Source organism: Haemorhous mexicanus, chromosome 2, assembly GCF_027477595.1.
Source record: "Haemorhous mexicanus isolate bHaeMex1 chromosome 2, bHaeMex1.pri, whole genome shotgun sequence".
NCBI lineage: Eukaryota > Metazoa > Chordata > Aves > Passeriformes > Fringillidae > Haemorhous > Haemorhous mexicanus.
Window position 1 is genome coordinate 47,866,792 of NC_082342.1, and position 27,222 is coordinate 47,894,013.

The window sequence follows — 27,222 nt, forward strand, 5'->3', positions numbered from 1 at the left end:
CTCTGTTCTCAAGAGAGCAAATTTGCTGTGATGATTCATATCCTGTTTTGAATCGACAAACACCAGTGCTTCCTCCTAACTGTATGTGGTAATTTCTAATGCAAAATACCATTCTCTAGGGGTAAAATATGATTTTTTTTTAATTTCATTCTGACCAGAGTGTGAAACAAAAAGATCAAAATTTCTACACTGCTCTGGAAAGAGAGGGTACTGGACTGTGCTCAGTAAAGTGGTCAGAAAAAAAGGGCATTAAATAACAACAATGGACCTCAGAGAAATTAACTGTATCTCTTTATTGTTAACCAATGAATGTTATCCAAAATAGTAGATGTAATTGTGGCTTAATTGTACAACACAAAACATGATGCTAAAGGAAAAAGCATGTGGAAAATTACTTCACCGAGTAATCATTAGATGTATTCTTAGTATTTCTGCACCAGTAAGTGTCCCCAACTGCTGGTGACAGCAGCTATTACCACTTTGTTCATTGTGAAAACCTGTATTACAAATGGTTGTTCCTGGTTGTTTGAATTTAAAAAAAAAAAAAAAAAAAAAATCACACAGCTTTATAAATGGATCGAGTCCATTCAGTCCTACTCTACATGTTGTAGATTTATGAACAACAATCTTTACTGGTATTTTTTCCAAACACTGAAACTGATGGATCAGTGTTAGTGCACACTTTCCAGGGAAAAATGAAAACTCACTGGAAGCACAGTATTTCACCTGCCATGCCAAACTGTTCAAATACTTCAGAAAGTTGCTTAAGCTTCGGTGTATGAAGCCTGTGAAACAAAAACTGTTCTTACAATGCACTGCAAGTTGAAACACCAACTTCCACCAAGCAGCATTTTAAAGCATGTGCACAGCATCTGCACATCAGTCTTCAAGGTCAAGCAGATATGTTTAGCCCCACAAACCAAAAATATATTAATGTATTTTTATTTAATTTTCATGATGTCACCCCACATAGCCAAACTTTTACTTCGCAAAATAAACAAACTTAGTCGGACTGTTCATGAGAAATTTAGACCTATTGTGCATGAAAAAAATGTTTAATAAAATGGCAAATTTTAATAGATGAGTGTAAATTTATGAGTGCATAATATCAAACAGAAAAAAAGCTGAACCATCCTCAGAGAAACCTAGGTTCTTCCACTGTCAATATTTACTTGGGTACTCTAACATAGGAAGTAACTGAAGTCCACATTAACTGTAAAGTTATTACTAAAGTTCAATTTCTAAGCAAATTTCTTAAAAGAGCAGGTTTCCTTTTCAAGAGGGAAAGGACTTATTAATCTGACATCAGATATGATAATTACAATACTAGCTTCACTGAAAACTGAAGCTACAAACACTTTTTCTCCAATTCTGGGAAGTTTAATTTTGTATTTGAAACCCAAACTGACTGACACACGCATTCTACACCCCTCCCAGAATATAGTATACCAGTGACAGGTTACAGCTTTAAAATACACCAGATACTTTTACAATTTAAACTCAACAGAAGGCAGTTAGACAGTACTCAGCATTACGAATCCATAATAAAGTAAACTAAAATCCTAGGAGTAAGGTCTCCCAGCAATCTTTGATGTTATTGTGTAGTGACAGTCAATTTAAACAGTTATTTTCATGGTGTTTGAAGGACCAGTCATCATGTACATAGTAGTGAGGTAGGATACTGTCCCCTCCCTGGGACTGATGTTTTCATATGCTCCCTTGCCAGAAAGGTCCAGGTCTCCCTACTGCAAATAAAATAATTACAAGCAAATAGCACATTAAGCTTTGTTTATTTTTTTCCCCTCTTTGCTGCATTGGAACATTTTGCACATCTAAAAGAATCAGCTAGGAAAAGCAATACTTACTCAAGCCTATCAGCAGCCATGTGCTGCCCACAGGTAGTGTTCCATTTAAAAACATTTCCTGGAACTACCACCTGCCATCCAGACCTTTGTGAACAGGTAGGCAAAGAAAACCATCAATGATGACAGGACATGAAACACCAAAGAATTTCACTTGGGGAAAAAAAAAAAAACCAAAAAAACAAACCACAAACACAAAAACCCCCAAAACAAAACAAGAAAAAAAACAACCAAAACTGAAAGTGAGCAGTATTAAACTCTTAATGGAGTAGCTACATTGAAAACTAATTTCAAACTTTATACTGAAATAGTACCTATCCAGCTTAGGTACAGTTCCATTCTTCTTTCTATTTTTTTAATGTTTAAGCAATATATACACTTGTCAGTCATTAAATACTTCACATCTGTTTCCAAAGGGGGAAAAAAACCCAAACAAATAATGAAACTGAAAACACAATGGGAAAAAACTTACTCTTAACCTCCACACCCTCCCCCCACCCAAAACCTAGGGTTAACGACTGCCTTACTGTTGAATAGCTTCCCCTAAATTTGTCTTCTAGTCACTGTAGTCAACCTGGTATTAAGTGCTTTGGCAAAGTGGGGTGCAATCCATCAAATCTGCAAAGGCCTGCTTTTTTTCTCTGTTGGTGGTTCAGCTTTACGAGGAACATATATGCAAAATACCAGCTCTCACATTGCTTCAAACTCATCAATACGCTGCTTTGTATTGCCTTGTCGGATTTGCCGGAGAGTCTTGTACTTATCGCGGCCTGCTTTTACATTCTCAGCATGAAGGACATCATTTTGTGTTTTCTTGGTTTCATCTCTGGCTTGAGCCAACTCTGAACTTAAAGCCTGTTGAATAAAATATTTGAATTTAAGTGCTTTGACTAATCCTTTAACCGTTCTGGAGTTTCTGATAACAACTATTCTGCAATCTGGATAAGAATTTTTTGAATGCCAACCTATGGAATGCTTGTTGTGCTCTTCAGTAACTCAAGTTGTGAGGTCTATCAGAAGGAATGCAGAAGGAAAGATAAGGAGAGCATAGAATTCTTTCCTTAACATGAGTGTAAACATCAAACTCTATTTAAAAAAAAGCCTTATACACTATAAAATCCAAGCAGAAAGGGACCAGCAGGATAAAGCAGGAAAACCACCTTATTTTTCAATTTTTCTTTAACTGAAGACTTATCTCCCTCATCTGGTCAGTGACTGACCAAGCAAGAATACTACACATACATGCTACCAAGACAATGCTGCCAGACAAAGTAGCAGTTTTCCTCTTCTTCTGTTTTCTTCCCAAATAAACATACTGTAACCAGGAACAGGGCTACCAGTACTATAGATTATTATGCTTCGAGGGGTAAAATTTAGCCTGGGAGGAATTGCTGAGTTTCAGGGAAATAAGAATAATCCAAAATGGGTGTAATTTGAGTTTTTGCATTTACAACACCTATGAGTGACTAAAAACAAACATAAATACTACCAACCAAGCATCTGTTCATACCACTTAGTTATGGTATTGAAAAAAGAAAGCATTATGTTTTAACATGCAGAGTTCTGGAAATTATATAATTATTAGAAACATTTACTGACCTATGCAACAGCATACTTACACTTTAAAGCTATGAAGCACAATCTTACATCCAATCTTGCTATACTCCATTTCTAGAACACTATGAATGATATTGGTTGGTAAACTGGTAATAAACCTAATAAATTATAAAGAAGCTGTTTCCTTGGCAGACCATAACATCAGTGAAATTTTTTACAAAAAATGGATGAAAACCCAAAGCCTGAATTGTGCTGATACAACTATGAATCTTCATTACCTGGAGCTGTTTCTTAACACGTTCATTTTTCTGTGTTTCTGTTACCCGCTCTTCCTCACTCCTGTGATTCATGACACCATCAGAAGACAGTTCTGCACTGGCTTCAGCATTGTTCTCATCATGTTCATCGTGTTCATTCTCTGTCGGAGGAATAACTGGTGGGGGTGGTGGTGGAGGAGGAGCAGACATCACAGATTTCAGTTCTTCTTTGGTCTTTTCCAAGTCCTCTTGGGCTGCAAAAGCCTAAATACAGTAAACAGTAATTAGCATCTTTTTAAATAATTTATCAAGAGTCAGAAAAATAAAAATGTGACATGTTCTCAGACACATGAAACTGTTCTTTATAACTGACTGACTAGTTTACACACTGAAAATTGTCAAATAGAGACACAGAATAAAAAACAGATACGGCTCAAAATAAGCTGTTCTAGGATCCAGCTATTTTCAACAGTAGACAAGAGAAGAGTGAAGGAATAGGGCAATTGTTTTCCAGCTTTCCTAGCCTACTGAAATTTAGGGCTCAGGGATTTCCTAGATCAAAGGTGATGACTTTTCAGACTTCACCAGAAATTACTAAAATCTGTTCAAACCTTCTTGGAACCCATGCACAGCAACTACTCACATTCCATAGCTAATTATAGATTTTATTAAGAGATACTATTTTGCTTTAAATTTTTGCCCAGCTGCATTTCACGTGCCTTTATTAACTGTTTTGGTTCAGCTTTCCATCAAACCTCATGATTTTATACACCTCCCTCCTGAGGTGTTTTCCTCTCTAACACAAAGCTCCAATCTATTTCACCATCACAACAGGAAGCAATTTCTAATCTTTGACCATACATTTGTGATGAATCTGCCCCCCCCTCCCTTCTTGACTATATAATATCAAGAAATGAGTTAAACGGAAGCACAAGCTGGCTTCAGTAGACTGGAGGACAAAAACCTTTAAGAAAGACTTTTCTGAAGCCGAACGGAAAGAGAGAGATTTGACCCCATGGACTTCTGGAAATCTAGTGAGATTTCCACACTCATTTCCCTTAGCCTCTTTGAAGTTCTGACTTCACACAGCATGGGCTCATTACTTTGTGCTGCCATTCTGAAGCTTCCTCTTCTTTCTTTTTCTTGGCCTCCTCTAGAAGTGCAATCTTGGCTGTGAATTCAGCAATTTCTGCTGCCTGAAACAAACAAAAGAACAAAGAAGTTTTAATTTGGTATCAATCTGGCTTTGCAGTGGAAGAAAACAGAGCCTTTGCTATGATCCAGCTTGAAAAAAGTTAGTTACCATCCACCACTTTTCTGTGAAAAACAGAAATTTTAAGCATACAAGACAGAGGGAATGAATTAGAGTACTCTTGCCTAACAGAAACATGTCCAGAAAAAAAAAAAATTATCTTCTGCATTTCCAAAGTGCACTTACGCACTTCCAATGCTAGTCATTACAAACTAGCATTTCAGGCTGTTTCAGTCTAATACAACTTTAATGGTACCACCATTAAAGATTATGATTCTGGATCATAATCTCAGTACTATTAAGCTAAATCTTGCCATCAGAATTATGTGCCAAGTTTACAGAAGATCAAAAGCTTATTTACAGTTGAGAAATAATTACTTCTATTTTCATGCCTTTCTTGATTATTATGCACAAATCTTGAATTAGAAGTAGTCTAACACAATGTGAGAAGACACTGCAAATACAGGCAACAGGAGAGGAAGAGCAACAAAAATATACCAACAAACCCCAGTGTCACCAACTCCCCACCATGACCATCAAGCTTCAGAACAAATCTGCCTCAGAGAAGAAGCTTCCCAAAGGGCTGCAGAAGGAAGCTACTCTGGTTCTCAGCTGGATAAGCCTGAGACTATTAGAAAGAGAATGCAATGAGTTTTGTCAGTCTGAAAGGTGGTGGTCATCTTTTCATCTCCTACAGATCCAGAGTTTTATTTTTGCCTTGCAAAGTAGTGGCAAGTCTAATGCAGTTTTTTAAAAAGGTTCCCACAACACTCTGCAACAGTATCTCAAGTACTTTTGTGTTTCAATGTACTTCTTCATTTGACATAATCAAGGGTAAAGGCTAAATTTTCAACTGACTTTTCCAATTTTAATCCTATTTTGAGGACAAAAATAAAGTTTCTTACTAGCTGTTCCTGGTTCTTCATTTGATCAGCTGCCTGCTTGGCTAGAGCAGCTTTGGCTACTTCAGCTGCTCGACGCTCTTTTTCCAGGCGTTCTGCTTCCTCTTTTGCACGTTTCCGTTCTTGATCCAGTTCTAGAGCTCTCCGAGTCTGCTCCTCTAGCTCTGCCAAGAGGAAGGTTTGCAGACAAGGTATCAGTACCTAGCTCTTCCTCATATGTATCAGAGATAGCAGCTGTAATATGTCCAAAATAGAGTACCCCAGAACACTAACAAAGATCTACAAGACCATCTCAAGCTAAGAAAAGCTGTTGAGCATGTTACCCAGAGCTCCGTTCCATGTCTGGTTCCCCCCCACTTTAAGATATTCTTTGGATAAGCTTCATCTCACCTGACATTTCTGAGAGCCCAGTGTTTCAGAAAAGTGTCACCTCACTGATAAAACTAAAAACCCAGATACAGGTACATATACATGCATGTGCTCCTACTGAGAGGATACTTCATGTATGTTAAATCATTCTCTTAAAGAAAGAAAAAAAATCTCTTCTTTATTGAAATGCCTGACAGATTCCTTAATTGCAGCTGAAAATTTAAACACATGCCTCCAGCAAAATGACTTAAGTCCCACTAGAAGAGTCAGAAAAATTCTTACTATATCAGAGGAGGAAAATTTTAAATCAAGGGAGAGAAAATAGCTGTCCAGCTGCCTGCATAGTAAAATATTTAAATCCAAAGGGCAGAACCCTTAGTGAAATAGGAAGAAGTAATAATCTAGGAGTACTGCAAGGTTAGGTTTACACAGACAAAATTATACTCCTAGAAAAACTAGGTGACTATGAAAAAAAGTCTTTCTAAAGCTCTCTGCTGGTTCTAATGATAAAATTTCTGCTATGATCTTGGCTAGGCAGAGCTCTCATAGACTCCTCCAATAGAAAACCTAAAAAACTACTAATTTTTTCCAACAATCCATTTACCTGCACCACAAGGTTTAATACTATAAAAACACCTCCCCAGATATGCTGACACATGCTTCATCTTTGTACTTCTAGTATTAAGTAGTAATGTAACCATTACTCTTCAGTTGGTTTCCCAGGCCTACTACTACAGTTATAAAATTAAACGAACAGCATCAAAAGTATGTGGAGTTCTACAAATTCAGTACCTAGAAATTAAATAAAACAAAACTATTTAAAAACACTACTCAAACAAATCTTCCTATGAAGATGGAGAACACAAAACTGACACAGACCATTTATATAAAGGCTTTTCCATGTGTGCATAGAAGGCTAAAAAGACCAGCAACACGTGAACATTTTGTATTGCATCAGAAATCAGGCTATATTCCTCACAAAGTTATGAGAAAATGTGTATTGTCAGACCTCCAGAATTACTCTGACACTGTTTTGTCCTGGGCGAAATAGCTCTCCCTAAACAATTCCACGGCACAATTAGAGTGTTACTTGTCTGGATGTGTCCAACCTGTTCTGCATTGAAAAACTGAAAAATGCATGGGTAGAGCTGGAGAGCAGTGCCAGGCACATGTAATTTATGTAATTTATTTGCATAGAGTTAATCAGTGATTCTCTCTATGATGCTTGAAGCCAAGAGTTAGGAAAAGAAAGGAGTGACAAAACTTTTATGAATGTGAACCAAACCTGAAGTAGGGAAAAAAAAAATATGGAGAGGGACTGGGAAGTCATGGAGGCAGTGACTCTACAGGGTGAATAAACACAAAGAACTGTGATTGGTGAAACTATATGTTTTGTCACTCATGTCTGACAAGTTCTCAAATCTTACAAGGGAATAGGAAAAGAGGAAGGGATGAGGAATTTCCAAATTAAAAGCTAAATTCAACAAAATCCTAGAGAAAGTACTTTGAATCTTCCCCTCTAATTTCCCTGCTCCCTTCAATTCCAGGTGTTCAGCACGTTGAGCATTTCATAATTCTGAGTTGAAGTGTGTGTGCATTAATTTTCTTTTTACTAAATCAAAACTTTTGCTACATTAGAAATTGGTTTTATATTAAAAAGATACAGACAAAAGCATGCACACTGTCATTTAAACACTGAAAAAGAATATCTCTCATATTAAATAAAACACCACTAAATTCTTGCCACTATTAGTAAAATAAAATTAGCCCCCCCCTCCCCGCCCTCCCCAAAGTGCCAAAACACACTTTCAACATACAAAAAGAATTGTGGAACTGAAGGACCCAGCTAAACTAAACACTGTCACTAGATTTAAGAAATCTATGACCTCACCTTTCTGAGCTTTCATTGTTTGCTCCTCAATTTGTCTTAAGCGCTCCATTAATTCCTCCTTTTCACGCTCTATTCTTTCCTTTTCCTTTTCTGCTATCTCCCTTTTTTTCTTCTCATTTTCTAATTGTGCTCTGAAAAAAAATAGTGAAAAGGTTTTTTTTTTTTAACTCTCCAACATATTAAACAATACTCTTTGGATGCAGATAGCCATTTTTTTAGTTTACTCAGCTAGCAGGAAGGACAATTTTAAATGCTTTTAATTCTATTTCTGCTTCAAAATGCTTTAGAGAAGAACAATTTATGAAGAGGACTGATAATCAACCTTGGTTCAGACAGGTAAATCTAGAATTATATCTGCATTTTAGGCATTATGTTTCATCTGGGCTAGAAATAGCAACAGTATTTTTTAAATACATTAAAGGTAAGCCAGGACATTTTTCACTGAACTTGCTTTAAGGGTTCACTTGTAGAGTATAAAATTCCCTAAGAATCAAGCAACAGAGAGGTAAGACTCGCACAAAATACATAACAGGAACAACAGTACAGCTACTATTACTGTGCTGGAAGCTTTAAAAGGTACGTTTTTATATTAAGACAGGGGAGCCATGCCAATTCACAAACCTGCTTACACAGTGCAGAAAGAAAAGCAGTTTCTCTTTTCTAGAATTCTAAGATATGCTATATTCTATGACTTCTAAAAAGGTAGATTTTTTTTTTCTGTTTCATGGAAGTTTGTTAATTACCTTTCCAATTGTTTCTGATGTTTCTCTTCTCTAGCTTGGGCCTTCATCTGTTGCACTTCAATTGTATCAGGTTTCCTCCGCCTCATGTACAATTCATGATTTCCCATACACAGTGCCAAAATTCTCTTGTTAATTCTCAGACGGGGTGCATAAAAAACAAAATCCTAGGAAAAAAAGTAATTCCAGTACATCCATTAACCTAAAAAAAAATACACTTAGACAGGATTCAAAGCATTACAGCATGCTTGCATTGGTTAAATGAAAACTTACAAGTATTTTGATGTTTTGAACAAGTGAACACCATAATCTATAAACCTACTTACTGTCAAAGACTTATAAGATAAATTTAAAATTGCACCTTCAATACTCCAGAAATTAGCTGGTTTATATAAAATATTTAAAAGTTTTTAAAAAATGAGACTATTCTCTATTCTGAAGTCATTTGATCTAGAAAGTATCATGAAATGTGCTGTTGCAATAAAAATAAGGCACAAAGAAAAACAGAGGAGGAAAGAGGCAGAGAATTTAGCATCTTATGCCGTCTTTTCAATGCATCATAAAGTATTGGTTGACTTAAAACCCCTCAACAACTTAGAAGTATCAATGAGAAGGAAAAGAGAGAAAATAAACATACCATATTTCAAAATGAACATGCTATTTTGATTACTGACTATTCTATCAGCATTTACTCATGCCTTAATGGCAGAGCAAGTCCCTGCAGGCTTAAATCTCTTCATATAGCAAGTAATACTATTGTACACACTACTTACAGGGGCCTTTTTGTCAATTGGCTTTATGACAAATTTTTTGTCATTAAAAGAGATGTTTCTTATTTCACTCCAAGGAAAACCAATCTTGGGTGTCAGCCTTCAGAGAAAAAAAGCTCTCATTAGAAGCAGCAAGGATGTGCACTTTATATATAGATATGAGTTCAATAAAGCTTATGACTGCAGCATTCTCACTATTACATTTAGCTACATTTAGAATATTACATTTACATTATGTTTTAATGTAAACATTAACAACAGTTCAAGTATATTTTGGTAGATTTTTCTTTTTAAAAATATTCCATTAAATTAATTACATCTTAATGAATTACATGGCATTGCAGCAATCGAAATTTTGATTTGTGACTTCTTCTACTACTATTACCTACATGCTAAACATGACAATGATGTACTCATTCCTTATATGGCATTGGTAACTGTATTTTCACTTGAAAGAGTAACTATTGAAATGTGAGAAACTGCCATTCCAAATACTGAAATTAAAGTAACTTTCAGCCATGCTGTACTTCTGTTTAGGTCAGATTTGTGTTCTTACATTTTCAGAATTCAAGTTAAATTTACTTCCCTTGCATTCTAAGCAAAACACATTAAATTCAGAAACTGTTAAAATGTTATGCATCAACTGCATAACAGTAAATATGTTTCTGTCAGCACACAAGTTTTTTTCAATTCATATTATCTTAATTATAAATATCAGAAAATATTTAAGTATTTGATTGCTAACTATCAGGAGACAGCAAATACCAAAAAATTGCCTCATAGCTCAATATCTGAACATTTTGAGTATTTCCTGCTTTCAGGAGTTATATTGCCATCTAATGGCAATTAAGGCTTACAGAATTTTGTTACAGAGTAAATACAACTAAAGTTGACTGCTCCTATCTGGAATTTGACATATCATGTGTAACTTCAAATCACTGTGAATGGTCTGTTGACATCAGATACTACTAACAAGTTCTTGTAAAGAAAGAAAAGAGCAAGTCTGTTGTTCTGTTTCCAAATCTTCATATTTCCTACATTTGAGCTCTTCCCTCTTCAAGTAGAAGAGATGATTTGATCTCTTTATCAGGACACATGAATGATCTATTTTCTTTGGTGTCTAAAAGGTTTCATTTTAAATATCTAAGTTTTTCATGCTCCAACATCTATACTCCTCATTATGGCTTTTACAAATGTTTCTCATTAAATATATTGTTCAGCTTTAAAATGACCTTTCCATCCTGACCCAAGGGAATGTTTTGAGTGAAAAGTACAGGAAGAAACCATATAAAGATGGTCTAGCTGCAGTAATCCATATAAAGCAACATAAATTTAAACTTCCATAGAACGGTTCTAACCCTTCTTTTGCATGCCTAATCTTTAAAATTCAAACATTCTAGTAGTTAACTTCTCTCTGTTTGTATCTCTTACATAGATTAGAAGGAGAACCTGTTTTGCCAGATCTTACTGAACACGCAGTAAGGTGGGCGTTGTACAATCTCAGACAGCAACTCCTAGGACAGAACTGCAAAATGAGTATTTCCCACTTACTTATCATCATGCTCATAAATATTCAGACCCAAAGCATCAACTCCTAGCCACAATTCGGTTCCTTTTTTGTTCTTTATTTCAAAATAGTTGACTCCATACATTTCCAAGTCTTGTGCTATCTTAAGGTATTCCATCATAGAATCTTCCCTGATGAAGAAGAAAAATTGGTATAGTTTAGACAACAAATCATAAGTACAATGTAAAAATAAGGGAACTACTAAAAAAAACAGCTGGGGTAAAATTAGTTATGAATTAAATCTCTCTCTAAAATAGTTTGACTCAGATACCTTTAAGAGCTCTACACCCTAATATCCAAGTAGAGTCCAATCATCGCCCTTTGTCTTTCCATGAGCTAAGCAAATACTACTGAGGATGAGGGCAGTTGACAGCCTTACCAGAAATCATGTAGGTAAACCAACAACCTAGCTGGAAACTCAATTCTCATGGAAGTCTTTCATAACTACCCACCTTGGTCAGAGTCAAAGAAAGCCACTTCCCAAACAAATACCTCCCAAAATATACCCTGAAAATAATGAAAGGTGTCATGAACGTTTTTTACATTATTACCTTAACATTCCCCTGTGCTCTTCATGCCAGTTCTGTATTCTTTCTTCCCACTGTTCTTTTGTCAGTTTGTGCTGTTCTAACACGCTGTGAATAGAAATTGTTGCTTTTAAATGACACTGACAACAAACTTAACCTCTTTTGTTGCACAGCACAACATATGCTTTTACTGAATAAAATTAAAACATGACTTCCTATATACTACTCATATTTTCAGCACAAAACCAGAAGCTTTGTATTTCAACAAATTCCCTTCTAATTTGTATTTCCAAATTGCCACACTAAAATTTTAGTGTGACCTTCACACCAAAACAGTGTGAAAGTCACCTCTTTTTTCTTGGTATTCTATATTCTTTGTAATATAAATTGCATACCTCAGCTAAGTCATAAAATGTAATGTTTACAATAGCTGAAAATGCACACCTATAGGATCCTCTGGCAACAATGCTGCAAATTAATCTCTAGGTGTGCAAAGATACACCCAAGCTTTCATTCTGCTGTCATTTGAAAGAAAAGGTAAAATATTACAACAAGTTAGCAGACAACCTTGTTGAGGTTTTTTTTTTTTTTTTTTTTGTGGTTTTCGGTTCTTTTTATTTTTCCTTTATGAGTAAAATCAGTAGAGAAGTAGCTTCAGAAAATTATTTAACCTACAAGAGGCTGCAATGATGGAATTATATTTTGGCCTACTAGAACTTTCAGTGTAGTACTGCAGTAAGAAATCAAATGCATATGATAACTTTATTATGCTTTCATTCCATGCACCCAGCATTTCAAGTGTTTCTGGAGAAGCTGCTTTAAAGGACAATTAAAAGATCATCTGAGCATTTGTCTACTGAAAAGGAACATGTTAAGTATATGAATTTGTGTTGTACTCAAGCACTGCAATATATTTTATTTGCAGTACACTTACTTTTAGGAAATTATTGTCATTTAACTGTGCAAAAACATGAAAACTGATACTCTCTCCTTTTCTTCAAAGTATTTTGATTTCAATTTAGCAGAAGCAGGCCTCCACTAACATTAAATTATTTTGGAGTACTTTGGAAATGTGTAAAATTAAATCTGTGCAGATGTTTGTGCACAGGACAGGAAATACATCTCAAGAAGCATGTGGCTGTGAGGCTTCTTTGTTAAAGTCTAAATCAGGATCTCTAAATTTTACTAGCAAAAAGAGGAACTCTAAGAAAGCCACTATTAAATGCATGTTATCACTTAATATTTTATTTATAAAAAATGTGCTATAGTTAAGTTTATGTGCACCATTTGGTGCAAACCCCATCTCACTCACCGCTGGGGGAGAAGCCTGTCATTGGCTAGGTAGCCCAGTTTATGGATCTCCTTACTGTAATCTCCATACTTGGACTGGACAGCATAGGAAGCCAGAAGAACTGCAGTTTCTGGTGGGCAATATATTTCATCATTTAAGATTGACTCTTTGACTTGCAGGAAGAAAAGTCTCTGAGTTATTTCCTGAATTAATTCTTCAGATACATCCTCTGGAAAAAACTTGGCCCTGAACTTAAACTGCAAAGGATTTTCTTTCCGTACATCTTGCTGTGTTACCTGAGGAAGAGGAATAAAGAGAAAAATAAAAAGAGCACTAAATGGTAAAATAAGTGTGATTTAATAGTACTGAACTCTTTAGCTCTCTACACTGAAACCCAGAGCTTCCAGACAAGCCCACTGTGGAACTCACTGAAAGGTGCACATGGCGCAAACAAGTTCGTCATTTTGAATAAAACAGACAATTCTGAAATACTACTTAAAGGCTGATCAGGAGATTTTTTTTTTTTTGGTAGGCTTGTGTGAATTTTTATTTATCACAATAAAGACCTGGAAACTAAGAAGCTGCAAGACATTAAAAAGATCAAAACTACATCCAAGGATGGTTTGCAGGAAGTAATAAATTAGGGTCTAACAATGGTTCTTTAGCAAGAACTACAGCACATTTCTTCAATGTGAGTATGAAGTTGGATTCGTTTAAAAGTGTTTCAACTATTGAAATAAATAGATGTGCTTTATTCCTGTCCCTGTGTATCTGTAGCACTACAATGTTTATTGTGTGTGAAACAAGACACATGAAAATCTAGGAGACAGATTTGGTGGTTAGCAGGCTTAACTGACTGGATTTACCACCGAGAAGCAAAGATTACGTAAGTGCAGACAGTGGGACTTGCTCCTAAAACCCACCCAATTTACTTCCTAATATTGAAGATAAAAAGGTATTCTTGATAAGGTTGAACTAAAAAACAAGTATCTCCATTCTAAACAGTGGCATTAACAAATAATTTGACAGCCAATATTAAAATAAGAAGTGACTATACAAATTCACAAATAGAATTTAAAGTAAAATGAACCAGTTCCCAGTAACAGGGAGATAAAAGGTACTCAATGCCATTTGGAGGAAAAAAAAAATATATTATCCTACAGTCTACCTATCAGATACCTAAATTTTAGAAGCTGATTACTTTGCCTTATTTAATGATAATTATTTAATGTATGCATACAAATTCCTGAAGCTCAAATACTTCCCATACACACGCCCAAACCGTAAAACAATAACTCTATTATGCTCTGCTACATGAAAATGGAACAATCACATGAATTCAAGTTTTTTTAATGCATGCATGCATGCATTCCATAGTACTGGAAACTATCTCCTCAAATTAAATATTGATGCAGCTTTGCATATTCTTTATAACTAATCTAACTTAACACTATTTTGTCATTTAAAGCACACAAAAAGTAATTTTTCAACCAAATTTGAAGCCAGCTATACCTCACTTAAGATATTAAATTAGCAAAGCTTATACAATATATTCAAACTGTAGACTTGGCTAAATATGAGGGAATTGTTACCTTTTTATTTAGCTTCAGCCAAGTTGAGTAGCCTTTGCTGTCCACATACTGCAGCCCAAAAAACCAGACTTCACGAAGACCAACAGTTTTCACCACCTGAAGATAAATGAGCCATAATCATCAGTAATCGCTACAATACATTTTTTAAACTGGCATTGTATAGCTCAATAAAGCTACGTGAACAATTTCAAACTGAAATGTAATCAAGTCTTACAAGAATAAAAAAAAGATAAAATAGCAGCAAAATCTCAAGTTCAGAGAACCCCAGAGTTCTAAATAAACTCAAACACTCCAAGCTATCAACTGGAGCGTGCAGCCCACTGTGTAGATCAGCACCTGTGGAACAGAAGGTAGTAACAGGACCCTGAGGTTGTAAAGCACATCTGGGAATTGACCTGCAGCCCCATGGGGAAGTGAGTACACTTCAACAGAAGACAACTGGTAAAATGAAAATAAAGAGTAATATTTGTGAACAAATATGATGTAATGAGGATGAACTGCCTCCTTCAAATAGTTCTGCCATCTTCTAAGAGTTAATGATAAAAGGGGTAAAGATGATCTCCTAATTTAACATACATGACTTTCCTGTAAGATTTCAGATCAGGTCTATCACCAAAAGCTACTAAAGAAGCAGAATTGACTTTGACTAGAGGAAAGGTTGTTTTATGGATACACTGCTTAAAAAGATGGATAAAAACACAAGCTGTTTTCATAAAAGAATTGTAGTGTAACCACTAGGGAAGTCCCCCAGGACTTCAAAAAAAGATGAAAGTGATGTGACAAAAATCTGCTGTAAAAAACCTTACATAAAGATCTGTGAGTAACAGTAAAAAGATGAACCTCAATAAAAGATCATATTTAATAAAAGCAAAACACTGTATAGAAAAGATAACAATTTAAATTATGTGAACAAAGTTCTAGTTGTAAAGCAAAAAGGCAAGAAAGCCATTACATTACTATACACATGTATGGTATTCACAAATCTCTAATTCTACATAAGGACTGATCACATCAACTTATAAAAAAGTACGCTGCAGCAATGGAAATGTTTCAGAAATGTTCAAAAGAGTGATCAGTAACTTGAAACATTTTCTGCACAGCTAAGACGAACTAGGGTTACTGACAGAAATAAGGAAGGCTATGATACAGGTCCATAAAATTTGCAGGGCATGTAGAAGGAAAAAAGGGAATGATTGTTCATTATTTCTTATAAAGTAAGAATCAAGAGAATCAACAGCAATCATGACACAGCAGACTCAAAACAAACAAAAAGAAGCACTTTTACTACAGAGGATAATGAAACTGTGGAACCGTTCTACAAGTCTCTTGCACAGCAAAAGCGTATGTGGATTTAATAGGCAATTAATCAGAAAGGTCCAGCAAAGATTATTAAATTACTGTAAACTCTGGCTCCAAAGATCACACATGGTAGTACTCACATATGTCCTCAGGTTGGGCCATGGTGCCAAGCTGCTTTACTGAAGGCTGTTTTATGGAAGCATTTAGATGCATGTGAAGTAAATAGAATTTTACACATAGATCCTCCTCCATTTTAAAGTAGTACTATCGGGTTGCAAAATTAAGATTTTGAAAATTAGAAAATGTCATAACTATGCAAACTTACTTCTGCTGCCTTGCATATTTGAATAATCACTTAACCATTCGAGTGTGCACCTTTTTTCCTCCTTTATCATTTCACTTCAAAAGCTCAAAACAGACAATGTTTGTGGATCCAACCTGATTGATGCCTTGAGTGAGTGTGGTTATTTCCTCTAGAATTCCCACATCATTTACTTAAGACCATAAGAAATGCTTAGAACAGATGTATATTACTAGTATGGTCCTGAGCAGCATTAAATTTGGTGCCCCACCTCAGGAATTTCAGACCTGCTGTTTCTTTTGGCACAGATCTCCTATACAACACTGATCAAACTACTTATGGCTTTATCAGATGACTGAGAATGCTTTTTACTTAGCAGCTGTCCAAGCTGAGCCCTTGTACCTTATCAGCTCTCTGAGCTGCAAAGAACTGCAGATGCTCAACAGTTCTGCCCCTAAGGCATAAGGAGTCAAGTGCTTATGCTCATGTCAAAACATTTTGCTCTCAACCCACTAACTATGGGCCCTGAGATGCACATGATTTAAATACATACAACCTGGGTACAGCAATGCAGAGCTACATGGGTTTGCAAAATCAACACTAAAACCAGCAGAATCCACAAATTAGGAAAAAGCATTCCCTACACTGCCTCTCAGCTCAAAGGAAAGGGAAATAACCTTTCTGAAACTTTGTACCAAGATAATACATGCACTTGCGCACTGCAGTAGCATGTTAATGTAAAGTAAGTAGAGAATGAAAAACTTCAGAGTTTGATTCTGGCCCAAAATTCTATTAAGTAGCTTCAGGCAAGTGTTCATCCCATCTGTAAAACAGACTTATCCACAATCACATCCTACAACTTGACTATTAATAGGCAATAAAAACTTCTTGTGGAAGAAAAGCAACCTGAACAATGTATGTTTGGGCAAATCACAACAAACCTATAAGACAATCTAACAAGGATTTCATATGGTCACCTTCCACAAGATTGTAAAGAAGGCTTTGGAGACATCTGGAAAGGACAACAGAAAAAGGATAAAGGAAAATCATCAATAACCCTCACATTCATTCTGAATGGCAGCTACAGTCAACCAAAAGCTACTAATGCAGAGTGCTAACAAAAAAAAACAACTGCCCCATAATTACCACCAGTGTGTGGAAACATCCCTCACAGGGTTCTTTCACTCTCAGGAAACCTACAGATGCTTAACTGGTTGACTAGAAGAGGACAGATCCCCTCCTGTCTATTCTGACCAGTGACAGGATAGACAGAGGGACCAATGATAAGTATGTTAGTACACCTTCTGAAATGTAAGTAATTAAAAAAAAAAAAAAAAAAAGAAAGAAAGCTTGTGCAATTAATAAGAAGCTTGCTAAGTTTGACAATGGATGAGAAAAGAGAAAGCCACAGATTTCCAATGCTGCATTCTTGCCTGCTAGCAGGTGAAGATGATGAGAACATACATATGGAATGGGAAACAAATCAACAACTCCAGAAAATACCAATTAAAAGCCTAAAAGAACACTGGCTGGTAAAAGGTTGAAGGGTCGTTCACCAAAAATGTAGGGGAGCACTAGATAACAGCTGAATCCATGGAGAGGTTATTTTCTGTATACCATAACCAACCCGCTTGTCATGTTCACCACTTCTGCATAGACCTTGAAGGATAATCCTTTCAGCAAGAGTGCTATTCAATTCTCTTTCCATAGAGAAACAAGGTAACTTTTTGTCTGGAAATTTCATGCTAGTTTCACAACACAGTTCAGCTCTTGTTGTTACATGGTAGAACTCACACATGAATTCAAGATCAGGCTAAAAAGTGTTTCTCACACATAACTACTCTGGTTGATTTTTCTCAACCTACATTTTTTTCAATTTCAAACTCCAGAGGTAAGAGTTGGTGAGATGTCAAACACCACACAGAGAACTGAGGAACAAAGAAGAGAGCATGACTACAAATTAAGGACTGTATCTTTGTTCCTTGTTTGCAAATGCTCCAATTTGGATGAGCCTGATTACCTGTGCACAAGACATTACACAGCAGAATGACACCCCACCCAACAGTGAATGGCATAAGATAGCAAAGGTTGGCAAAAGACAAGTAACAGCTTGAACCTTCTATGCCACAGAATACCATACTTTTATTTGATGATGACGCTGGTTAGACAGAAAGCAAGACAGCCTCTTTTTTCAAGAAGTCTTTTTAAGAGTCATGAATTTTATTCCTATGTCATGAATTTTATTACTTCTTCCTAGGGGCTGAAGACCTACTTCATAGGTATACTCATATACTGCTACTGATGATAGAGAAAGGGCAGGCAGTAAGTGTTAAGAGTCAGTCATTTCAAACAAAAACTGCAAAGGTGATTTCATTCATCTAAAGTTCAGTATTAAAACAATAAACATTCTCTTCTTTTCAATTTATATAAGACATTTAAAAGGTCAACTAAAAGTTTAAAGAACTTTTTTTTTTGATGGGTGACTTTCTCTTAGTACTCATCATTACATATTTCAAGCATCTATAGTGGAATGGACAGAAACAACATAACTGTTGATCTACTTTAACTGTTTCTGAAGAGTAATTTGAAATATTTCCAGATTTCCTAAATAAAGGCATACATCTTGGATCTAGATAATAAAACATATTAATTGGTATCTTGTTGGAAAACAACACAACACATTGACAGGCTGGGACTATTTTTAAGGTTTCCTCTAACACCCCACAACACAGGTCAAAAACTTGTTTCTGATGACTAACATCACATGAATGCAAGAACAGCCCTGTTTAAGAAATTGTTCACTTGGTCCATTTGACTGATGTACAACACACCAAGTGACAGTGTGCAGTTGTGATAGGCTTGCAGACCATAAGCACATTAAGGACATCATTTTCAACTATTCTTTTTTCCTTTTCTTTTTTTTTTTTTTTAACATAAATTCCAAACTGATTCATAGGACAATAGTATTTAGTTCTACCATTTGGGAAGTGAAAAACCATCTTACAGTATCTATTGTTGGAAAGCAATTGTGTTAGCTTTCATTAATGAACTTACTGTTACATACATACTTCTAAAATATGCAATTCAAACAACTATATTGCAGTAGCAACTATAATATTATTAGACATAAAACCCACAATTAATTTCAAAGCAGTTCCATACACAATTTATCCGAAGCCTTACTGGTAACATATTTAGAGAGTCGTCTTTGAATTCAATATGTTCCATGAGAAGTAATGAGGAAATTCACACTAAATGAGAGCATAGCTTAGATAATATATGGAAAAATAATCTGTACAGGAGTACACTACCACTTTTTCAGACTATGTTAAAAGACTAGACTTAATAACCACAATACTCTTATGTGCTTGCACTTATATATATAGAGATATGTACGTTACCTGATCAAAGAGCTGCTTGCCTGTTGTATTGGGCTGGATGGCAAATTCCAACTCTGCATCCATTGTGGTTACTCTGACATTGATCTACAGAACATAAGGAAATATTTAAATCATACTGTAACAGTGTAATGCTTCTATAGCCTGTAAAAAACAGCAAGTTCAACAATTTTAATGGTCTTGTGTACACACAGAACATATCAGTAAGAAAAACCAGAAAATTTGAATCTGAAAAAATTATCATCTTTATTTAGTCTAAAAGCATAATCAGCATAGTATTTACCAGTAGGTTGGAAAGTTAAATTAGAAAACAAAGCTCAGAATTGATTTTATGGGAAAGCTGACATCCCTACTGAACAGCTGAAGAACACTGGGAAATTCAGCTACTGGGCACTATCTTTCAGAGGGCTTCCCAAATGCAGGCAAAGAAAAAGGTCTTGGTCACATATACGTCATTTTAAGATATTTATGCCTATATAAAAAGACAAGCAGCCTCCTGCTTGCCATTTCCAAAATCAAGCAGTCTGGTGGTCAAAGTAGGCACTTTAACCAAGCTCTAGGACTAGAGCTTGTACATCTCAGGACAGACTAGAAGTAGGTTTTCACAAATGGAAATAAAAACTACAGCAGTTAGCTCTCCTTAGACCCAACTTCCTTCAACTCCCTTACTGCAAGACTAAAAAAATCGCCACCATTCAATGAACCACCTTCTCCTGAAAGGGAGGACCATTTTCCAGATGACTCCTGACAATCACTGGGTTTATTTGTTATAAAACAAGAAGTCAAATTCTGCAGGAGCTAATTGGAAGCCTTACTTGGAAGTACAACAGTCCTTTCCAATTTCTCTTCAGCTGGTACATAGAGAAGTGAGAATTTCCATGAAACTGAACAAAGCATTAAATGCACAGCACTGTCTTCTCAGTGTTAGAATGGTCCTCCAACTCCTACTGCCAGGGTATCAATCACATTTTATTAATCTTTAGTGCATAAGAATATAAAGTATTTAAGGTCAAATATACCTTCCTATAAATGCAGAAAAACCAAAGTCACACAGATATATTCTATTTTTTTCTCTACTGTAAAAAAGGGCACAGGAATAAATTAGGACTCGTATTACAGGTTCTTACACTACTTGATCTATGCATGTGCAAACCATTTCCATTAACTATTTCCCTAATTTTGCCACCAGGTGGAATACTTTGAGAAGTGACTGTCTAGAAAAGAAGGAAAGACAAAACATGGAAGGGAGATCTCAGGTGGGGAAAAAGAAAACTGCAGAGCAGTTTGTCTTCATGCAACAGAGGAAGCTTGATCACTGCTCCCTTCAGCGTCAAGGTAAACACGAGGGGGATATACTAGACAAGAATAGCAGGGACCTGAGGACATCTAGGTTACAGACTTGCAAACAAGAATGATAGAGGGGGCTTAGCCAACTTTACTGTGTGTGCAAGCACTGATAAAGAACAAGAGTTGAAGGCTTTGGAGTAAAAGATAGTTTAGTTTTATTGCAAAAAAAAAAAAAATAGAGGGTGTGTGTCAGGAAGAAGGAAAAATGTTTTCTATAGATTCTCTCAGTCTCTCTATTTCATGAGAAGAAAAAAAAAACCCTTATAGAATATAATTCATCTAACAAAATAACTAATTTTAAATGGTAGTTCTAACTCACTGCCAGTTACACTAGTTTAAGCATGAGGGATTGCCCCTTAATTACAAAAAAATTAACTTTTAAAAACAGTTTTTCTACTTGAAAAATGAAGCCTTCTTTAGGGCAGTCACAAGTAAGCAAGTTACAAAGAATAAGGCCAAAAAATAATATTATTAAAGGCCAAAGTGCTCTGTTATATAACAGCACCATTGCCAAAGGTTCAAAACTAATTGCAGCAGCAAAAACTTCTTATATAAATATCCTTACTACAAATGTCATCTACAAAGGCAAGAAATACTACCTGAGAGTTTATCCTTCACAAGAACTAGAACACCCAAACAGTAAAATAATAGCTGTAATACAGACACAAACTCAATACAGCTCTAAATTCTGTTGCCTTCTGGATTACTGCCCCAAAAAATCCGAGTGTTCTAAGAGTTCAGTTACACCTCCAAGACGAACAAACAGACATCGAGAGTACCTAGCCACTTACACACAATACAGCAACTGCTTAAGCCTGCAGCATCTCTGTTTATCTTTGTATTTCCAATTAACAGATCACTCAGCTGCTAATCAATATTTACACATTCAGTTCTAATAAAAAAGTTGCAAATTAAATGATGGCAATGTTAAAACATTACTTTTTGTGACATGAATTATTTAAGAAGAGACAAAAGTTAACACTACAGTTCATTTTCTTTCGGCAGGAATTTGGACTGACTTTGATTTTTGGCACACAAATACCAGGCTTCTACAAATTTGTAACAGTGTTTCACACCTTCAATTATTTCTGGGCATGGAACATAAGAAAGTTACTTTTGTCAAAACCTGAAGAGTCCTGAAGGTCTACTTATCTAATTCAAACCTTGATAACAGGGCACCCTCTCAACAAAAATCAAACCTCTGGTACCAGTTGCATTGTCTGTAAAACAAAGCTAGCAAACTACATTAACAAGAGCCATTGGGGAAGTTTCCACATCATAAATATGGCAGGGAATTGAGAAAACACAGGCGGAGAAAGAAGGTCCAGGAGCTACAGCAATGGTCTGTCACTCATTTAACCTCTGCTCTGTATCTGGCTACTTTGACACAATGCTCTTTATGTGACATTGGTGGTGGGGGAAATTATCTGAACCACAAATTACGGGGACAGGCACTAATCTGAATCAACTTTACCACACAATTACAGAAACAGGAAGGAGCTCTTGCAATGGTGACAAGAGAAATGCATAAAGGCTTCCTGTAGCAAGTATTGGAAGGCTACCACTACACATACCACAAGATCCATTCAGTGCCTGCTTTTCAAACTGCTCTCACCATGATCCCACATCTTTGTTACAGAATCTAACAGCTCCCTTCTTCACATAGTTCAGCCACTTACTACCTCAAGTGTGCATACAAAATAGAATCACAGAATAGTTTGGCTTGGAAGGGGCCTTTAAAGATCATCTAGTTCAACCCCCCTGCAATGAGCACAGACACCTTCCCCTACATCAGGTTGCTCAGAGACCCACCCAACCTGACCTTGAATATTTCCAGAGATGGGACATCTACCATCTCTCTAGGCAATTGTTAGAGTTTCATCTCCTGCATCATAAAAATTTTCTTACTTATATGTAGTTCAAATCTACATCCTTTTAGTTTGAAACCATTAGCCTTGTCCTATTACAACAGGCCCTGATAACATGTTTGTCCCCACCTTTCTTATAAAGCTCCCTTTAAGTATTGAAAGGTCACAATAAGGTCTCTCTGCACCTTTCTCTCCCCCAGGCAGAACAACCTCAACTCTCTCAGCCTTTCCTCATAAGGAGGCATGCTCCATTCTGTGAACCATTTTTGTGATCCTCCTCTAGACCTGTTTCAACAACACCAAGTCCTCCCTGTGCTGGGACCCCAGAGCTGATGCAGCCCTGCAGGTGGGGTCTGAGCAGAGGGGCAGAATCCCCTCCCTGGCCCTGCTGCCCACCACTGGATGCAGCCCAGGACATGTTTGGCTTTCTGGGCTGTGAGAGCACATGGGCAGCTGATGTCCAGCCTCTCATCCTCCAGCACCCCCAAGTCCTTCCCAGCAGGGCTGCTCTCCATCTGTTCATCCCCAGCCTGTGTTGACATGGGGGGATGCCCCAGCCCAGGAGCAGCACCTTGCACTTGGCCTTGTTGAACCTCAGGAGATTAATAGTGTCCCACTTCTCAAGCTTGTCCAGGTCCTTGGCATCAGCAGCAGGCTGAGTTTATCTGTATTTTACCAGACTTGCTTCAGAATTATTAAACACGGCCAAAGGAAAGGGAAGAACACACACTAAAGAATTACACGTTGATTATTCTTTGCCAAGGGAACAACTGATGTTTTGATAACAAATGTTGCTAATGGGTTATGAGGATATTTGCCACAGCTCACAAAATACTATTTATAGAAAAATATTCCACAGCAAATTATCTATTGAATAATTTATCAAAACCAATAAAGAGTACGGTCATTGAAAAATATCTGGAATAACAAACACAGATGTGCACTTAATAAAAGCCCGCACTTCATAAGGGAATTATATTTTTATTGCACGCATTGTTTCACCTCTAAGGACTTGAAAAAATAGGTCTACACTTTCTTATAGTACCTAACTTCAACCCTTCACAATTTATGGGACTATAACACTGTCATCATATTAACCTTTGGACCTCTCCTCAAACAGATACAGTCCATGAAACATGCACAAAACCTGGCTGTAAGCTTAATAATCTCAAACTTTATATTACTGTACTTCAGCCATCCTTTGCAAATATTAGTTATGGCACTTCATCATGAACTCCAAAACTGAGTAGGTACCAATACTGAGAAAAAAAAGCCATTGAAAATAACATGGAAATGGTTTCCAGAGGCTTTGCTTTGGTTTAATGAATGCAATACAAATTAGTCATTTTTAAAAGCCACAAAAACCAGTCTGATTCATAAGAAAATTGCATATGGCAAAAAAAGTTTGTTCAAAGAGCTCCCTCACACTGGTTCAGCCATTTACAATCTCAAGTTTGCATATTAAATTGTGTTAAGAGTAGCAGTATATTAGTCCCACTGCTTCACAGACTGCACAGCACTCTCTCCATACCAACGTCAAAGTAGAAATAGGAAGAGATGAAAGAAAAAAACTTTATGAAGAAGATAAGGTAAAAAGGTAAGAATTAAACAGCATTAGGAACAGAAGGCTACAGAATAATGCCAAACAGATTTTACTAATAGATGAATCAAGAAAACAGTCTTCCAAGTTGACATCAGTTGTCTATTTATACTACAAAAATAAATCATAAATTCATGCCATAATTCAAATACTGCATTACACAGACTCAAAGATTTTCTTGTGTAACAACAGCACTGTAGTAAAAAAAATTTATACACTATTTCTGTTCAACCACCATATAGAAATTGGTTTGATCTTGCAAATATTAGAATTTTAAACCACAATATTATTCCAGAATTTGTTATTTACTCCTTCTGAATACACAATATCATAAAATGTTGAATAAACCTAAAAAAAAATCCTTCTTAGTCTTAGCAACTTTGACATCTATCTCTGTTACTCCCCAGTGTAATGCTTGCTTTCTTTCATGCCTTGTAGTCCTGTACAAAAGTGCTGCAAATTATCACCAAAACCAGATGATAATTTAACTCTTTCTACACCCTATAAATACAATATTTCAGTCAATTAAATCTAATCTTCTTAGCGTATGAAATGATTAACAGTTACGTAACCCATGATGTCTAATTTTAGCTTCTATGTTTCTATTTTCAGTGCAGATCTGTGAGAATGCCATACAGCTGAGAAACATTTTGTATTTATTCTTTTAGGAAGAAAGCACTAAAAATAAGAGTCAACAAATATTCTGTTCTTCAGCAAGCTGAGAACTAAACACACTGAGAACAGCACTTGCAACAGCTCAAATTTTGATTACAGCAGCAAAGACACAATTAAACAAAGAAGTCATCAGTTTTATTCAGATGGATCACACCATGCTACATAAAACTAAAATTCACACTGCTAGGTAGAACTGAGAATATTAATTCTCTTATAAAAAACACACTATTTGGTTGTAAAATTAGAGTAGATGCTGAGTAACAGTTGAAAAACTGGAAAGCCACTTTGTCACAAACCCAGGCAAAGTGAAGGAACAAACTTTCTACTGAAGCAATCAAAAAATTAAAATGTTTCAATTATGTATACTTTTCAGTCACATATTACCTTAGTATCCCAGGACAATATACTAAAGTTGCTTTTACCCTTTCAAAACAGCCTTTTCACCCAAACTATTTACCTACTAGCCTCTAAGAAAGAAAATCCGAAACACATGACCTTTTACTGCCATGTATAAGAATCATTCACAGTGGCATGAAACTTATTTCAGACTGAAAAATGAAAGATGTTTGCTATAAAATTCCAATACACCAGAACTTTCTACTGGTCCTCATTTACTTTATTTTGACTGGAATACTACGTAACTTTACAATGTGAAACCAAAATCTATTTAATTGCCTTTTCTGTGGTTCTGTGGGTACTGATTTCATTTAAATTGATTTGTGGCTTATTTATTTGTTATTTTCTCAAGAAAAAAATTAATCCCAGAAACCTATTAAGAATTTATAGTTGTACTGCACAGGTTTACATATTTACTGTCTGAAAACTATCAATTGGATCATCACAGCAGAGCCTGAAAAAAGAAAACCTAAATAGGTCGCAGTAATACAGAAGAGATAAAACAACATTGTCAAAAATCTCACCACTTATGTTAACTGGGTTTTCTTAGCTCTTACGCATGATTATTTCTTTAGTTTTCAGGTTAAATGATTTCCAGCAATAAAGCCACAGAACACTGACTGCCTTATTGCAACAGCTGTCAAAAATAAGCAAGGAGTTAAAGCATAAACAGTTTCCGGACTAGAAGTACATTTGGTTACTGTGGATTGTCCATAAAGACAGCTTCCAAGAGCTCCAGTAAATATCCATAGCAAGAGACCTCCTACTGTCCAGTATTATCAAATCTGAGCAGAACAGCAAGACTTTTCAAAGAACGACGTCAGATTCATAAAACATAACCGTGGCTAGGCTCTTACAGTCTCCAAAGAAGAAGGGGGAGGGGGGGGGGGGGGGGGAAGAGGAAGAGAGCTCCAAAGCCATCTACCATTTAAGAAGCAACCAGAGCAAAAACTGAGGTTTGATTTTTATAGGTAATAAAAATCAAAGTGTGCTACTTCTTCATTCACTGATTACCAACTCTAATTACAGCAACCTGCAGTTTACAGGAAGACACTGAGAAATGTAATCAATTTCATTTCATTTATAATGGCTCCTTTCACTTGGCTTCCTTCCAGGATGTCGCATGTACCTACATCATCAAGAGACACATGAACTCTTCATAAAAAGTCCCTTTAAAAAAAAAAAAATTATCTTTGGCACACGGCCAGCTTCTTTGCCAAGATCTGGTAGCTAATATCCATTATTAGGGTAGATTGCAGTGGTGTTGAAAGAGTACACAATCTCAGTTCTAAGGATATTGCCTTCCTTGTGAACAACCCTAAAACTCTTATTTCCTTCAATTTTCTCTGGTCCTTAAAAGAGAGAGAACCCTGCCTGCCTAAATTTCATAGTTCCAGTCCCAGAATTTAAAAAGAAGTTACCTCACCCAGGCTTTTTTTTTTTTTCCTAGTCACGACCTCTGTGACTCCATGGGTCTCCAGCTGCATGGAGCCAAAGGCCTCAGAAACTGCATGAGCTCACAATGACTTTTTGCCTCATTCTTAAAACACAGTTTTCCAGTTGAGAAGCTCCATCAAAGGCACTATACTCAATTCTCACAGCCAGCACTCAAACAGGTCAGAAAATAGTATGCTGCTAATTCATTTTCCTGCCCTTTATGGTGCAGCTCTCTCTCACCAATGAGCAGGACACAGACAGCTACTTCCAGCTGGAAAAAGTGCCAAGATACTGCCCCTAAGCCACTGGAAGGAAAAGAAGAAA

The 27,222-nt window shown here is 36.2% G+C and overlaps 1 protein-coding gene across 2 annotated transcripts in view; it reads right to left on the reverse strand.

The window, feature by feature from the left end:
- Positions 1 to 278: 278 nt before the first annotated feature.
- The window catches only part of RDX (radixin), a 36,376-nt gene continuing 9,432 nt past the window's right edge, over positions 279 to 27,222 (reverse strand). Inside the window, exons 3-14 of one of the 2 annotated variants that reach the window (XM_059838675.1) lie at positions 19,579 to 19,662; positions 14,578 to 14,673; positions 13,007 to 13,281; positions 11,719 to 11,802; positions 11,152 to 11,298; positions 9,604 to 9,700; positions 8,834 to 8,997; positions 8,091 to 8,221; positions 5,834 to 5,994; positions 4,780 to 4,872; positions 3,698 to 3,940; positions 279 to 2,717 (exon numbers count right to left, since the gene is read on the reverse strand). In XM_059838675.1, coding sequence (XP_059694658.1) covers positions 2,553 to 2,717; positions 3,698 to 3,940; positions 4,780 to 4,872; positions 5,834 to 5,994; positions 8,091 to 8,221; positions 8,834 to 8,997; positions 9,604 to 9,700; positions 11,152 to 11,298; positions 11,719 to 11,802; positions 13,007 to 13,281; positions 14,578 to 14,673; positions 19,579 to 19,662 — 1,740 coding nt within the window. In that variant the 3' untranslated portion in view covers positions 279 to 2,552. Of the gene's footprint in view, positions 2,718 to 3,697; positions 3,941 to 4,779; positions 4,873 to 5,833; positions 5,995 to 8,090; positions 8,222 to 8,833; positions 8,998 to 9,603; positions 9,701 to 11,151; positions 11,299 to 11,718; positions 11,803 to 13,006; positions 13,282 to 14,577; positions 14,674 to 19,578; positions 19,663 to 27,222 lie in introns of those variants that run through there. The other variant, XM_059838676.1, reaches the window with a different exon arrangement.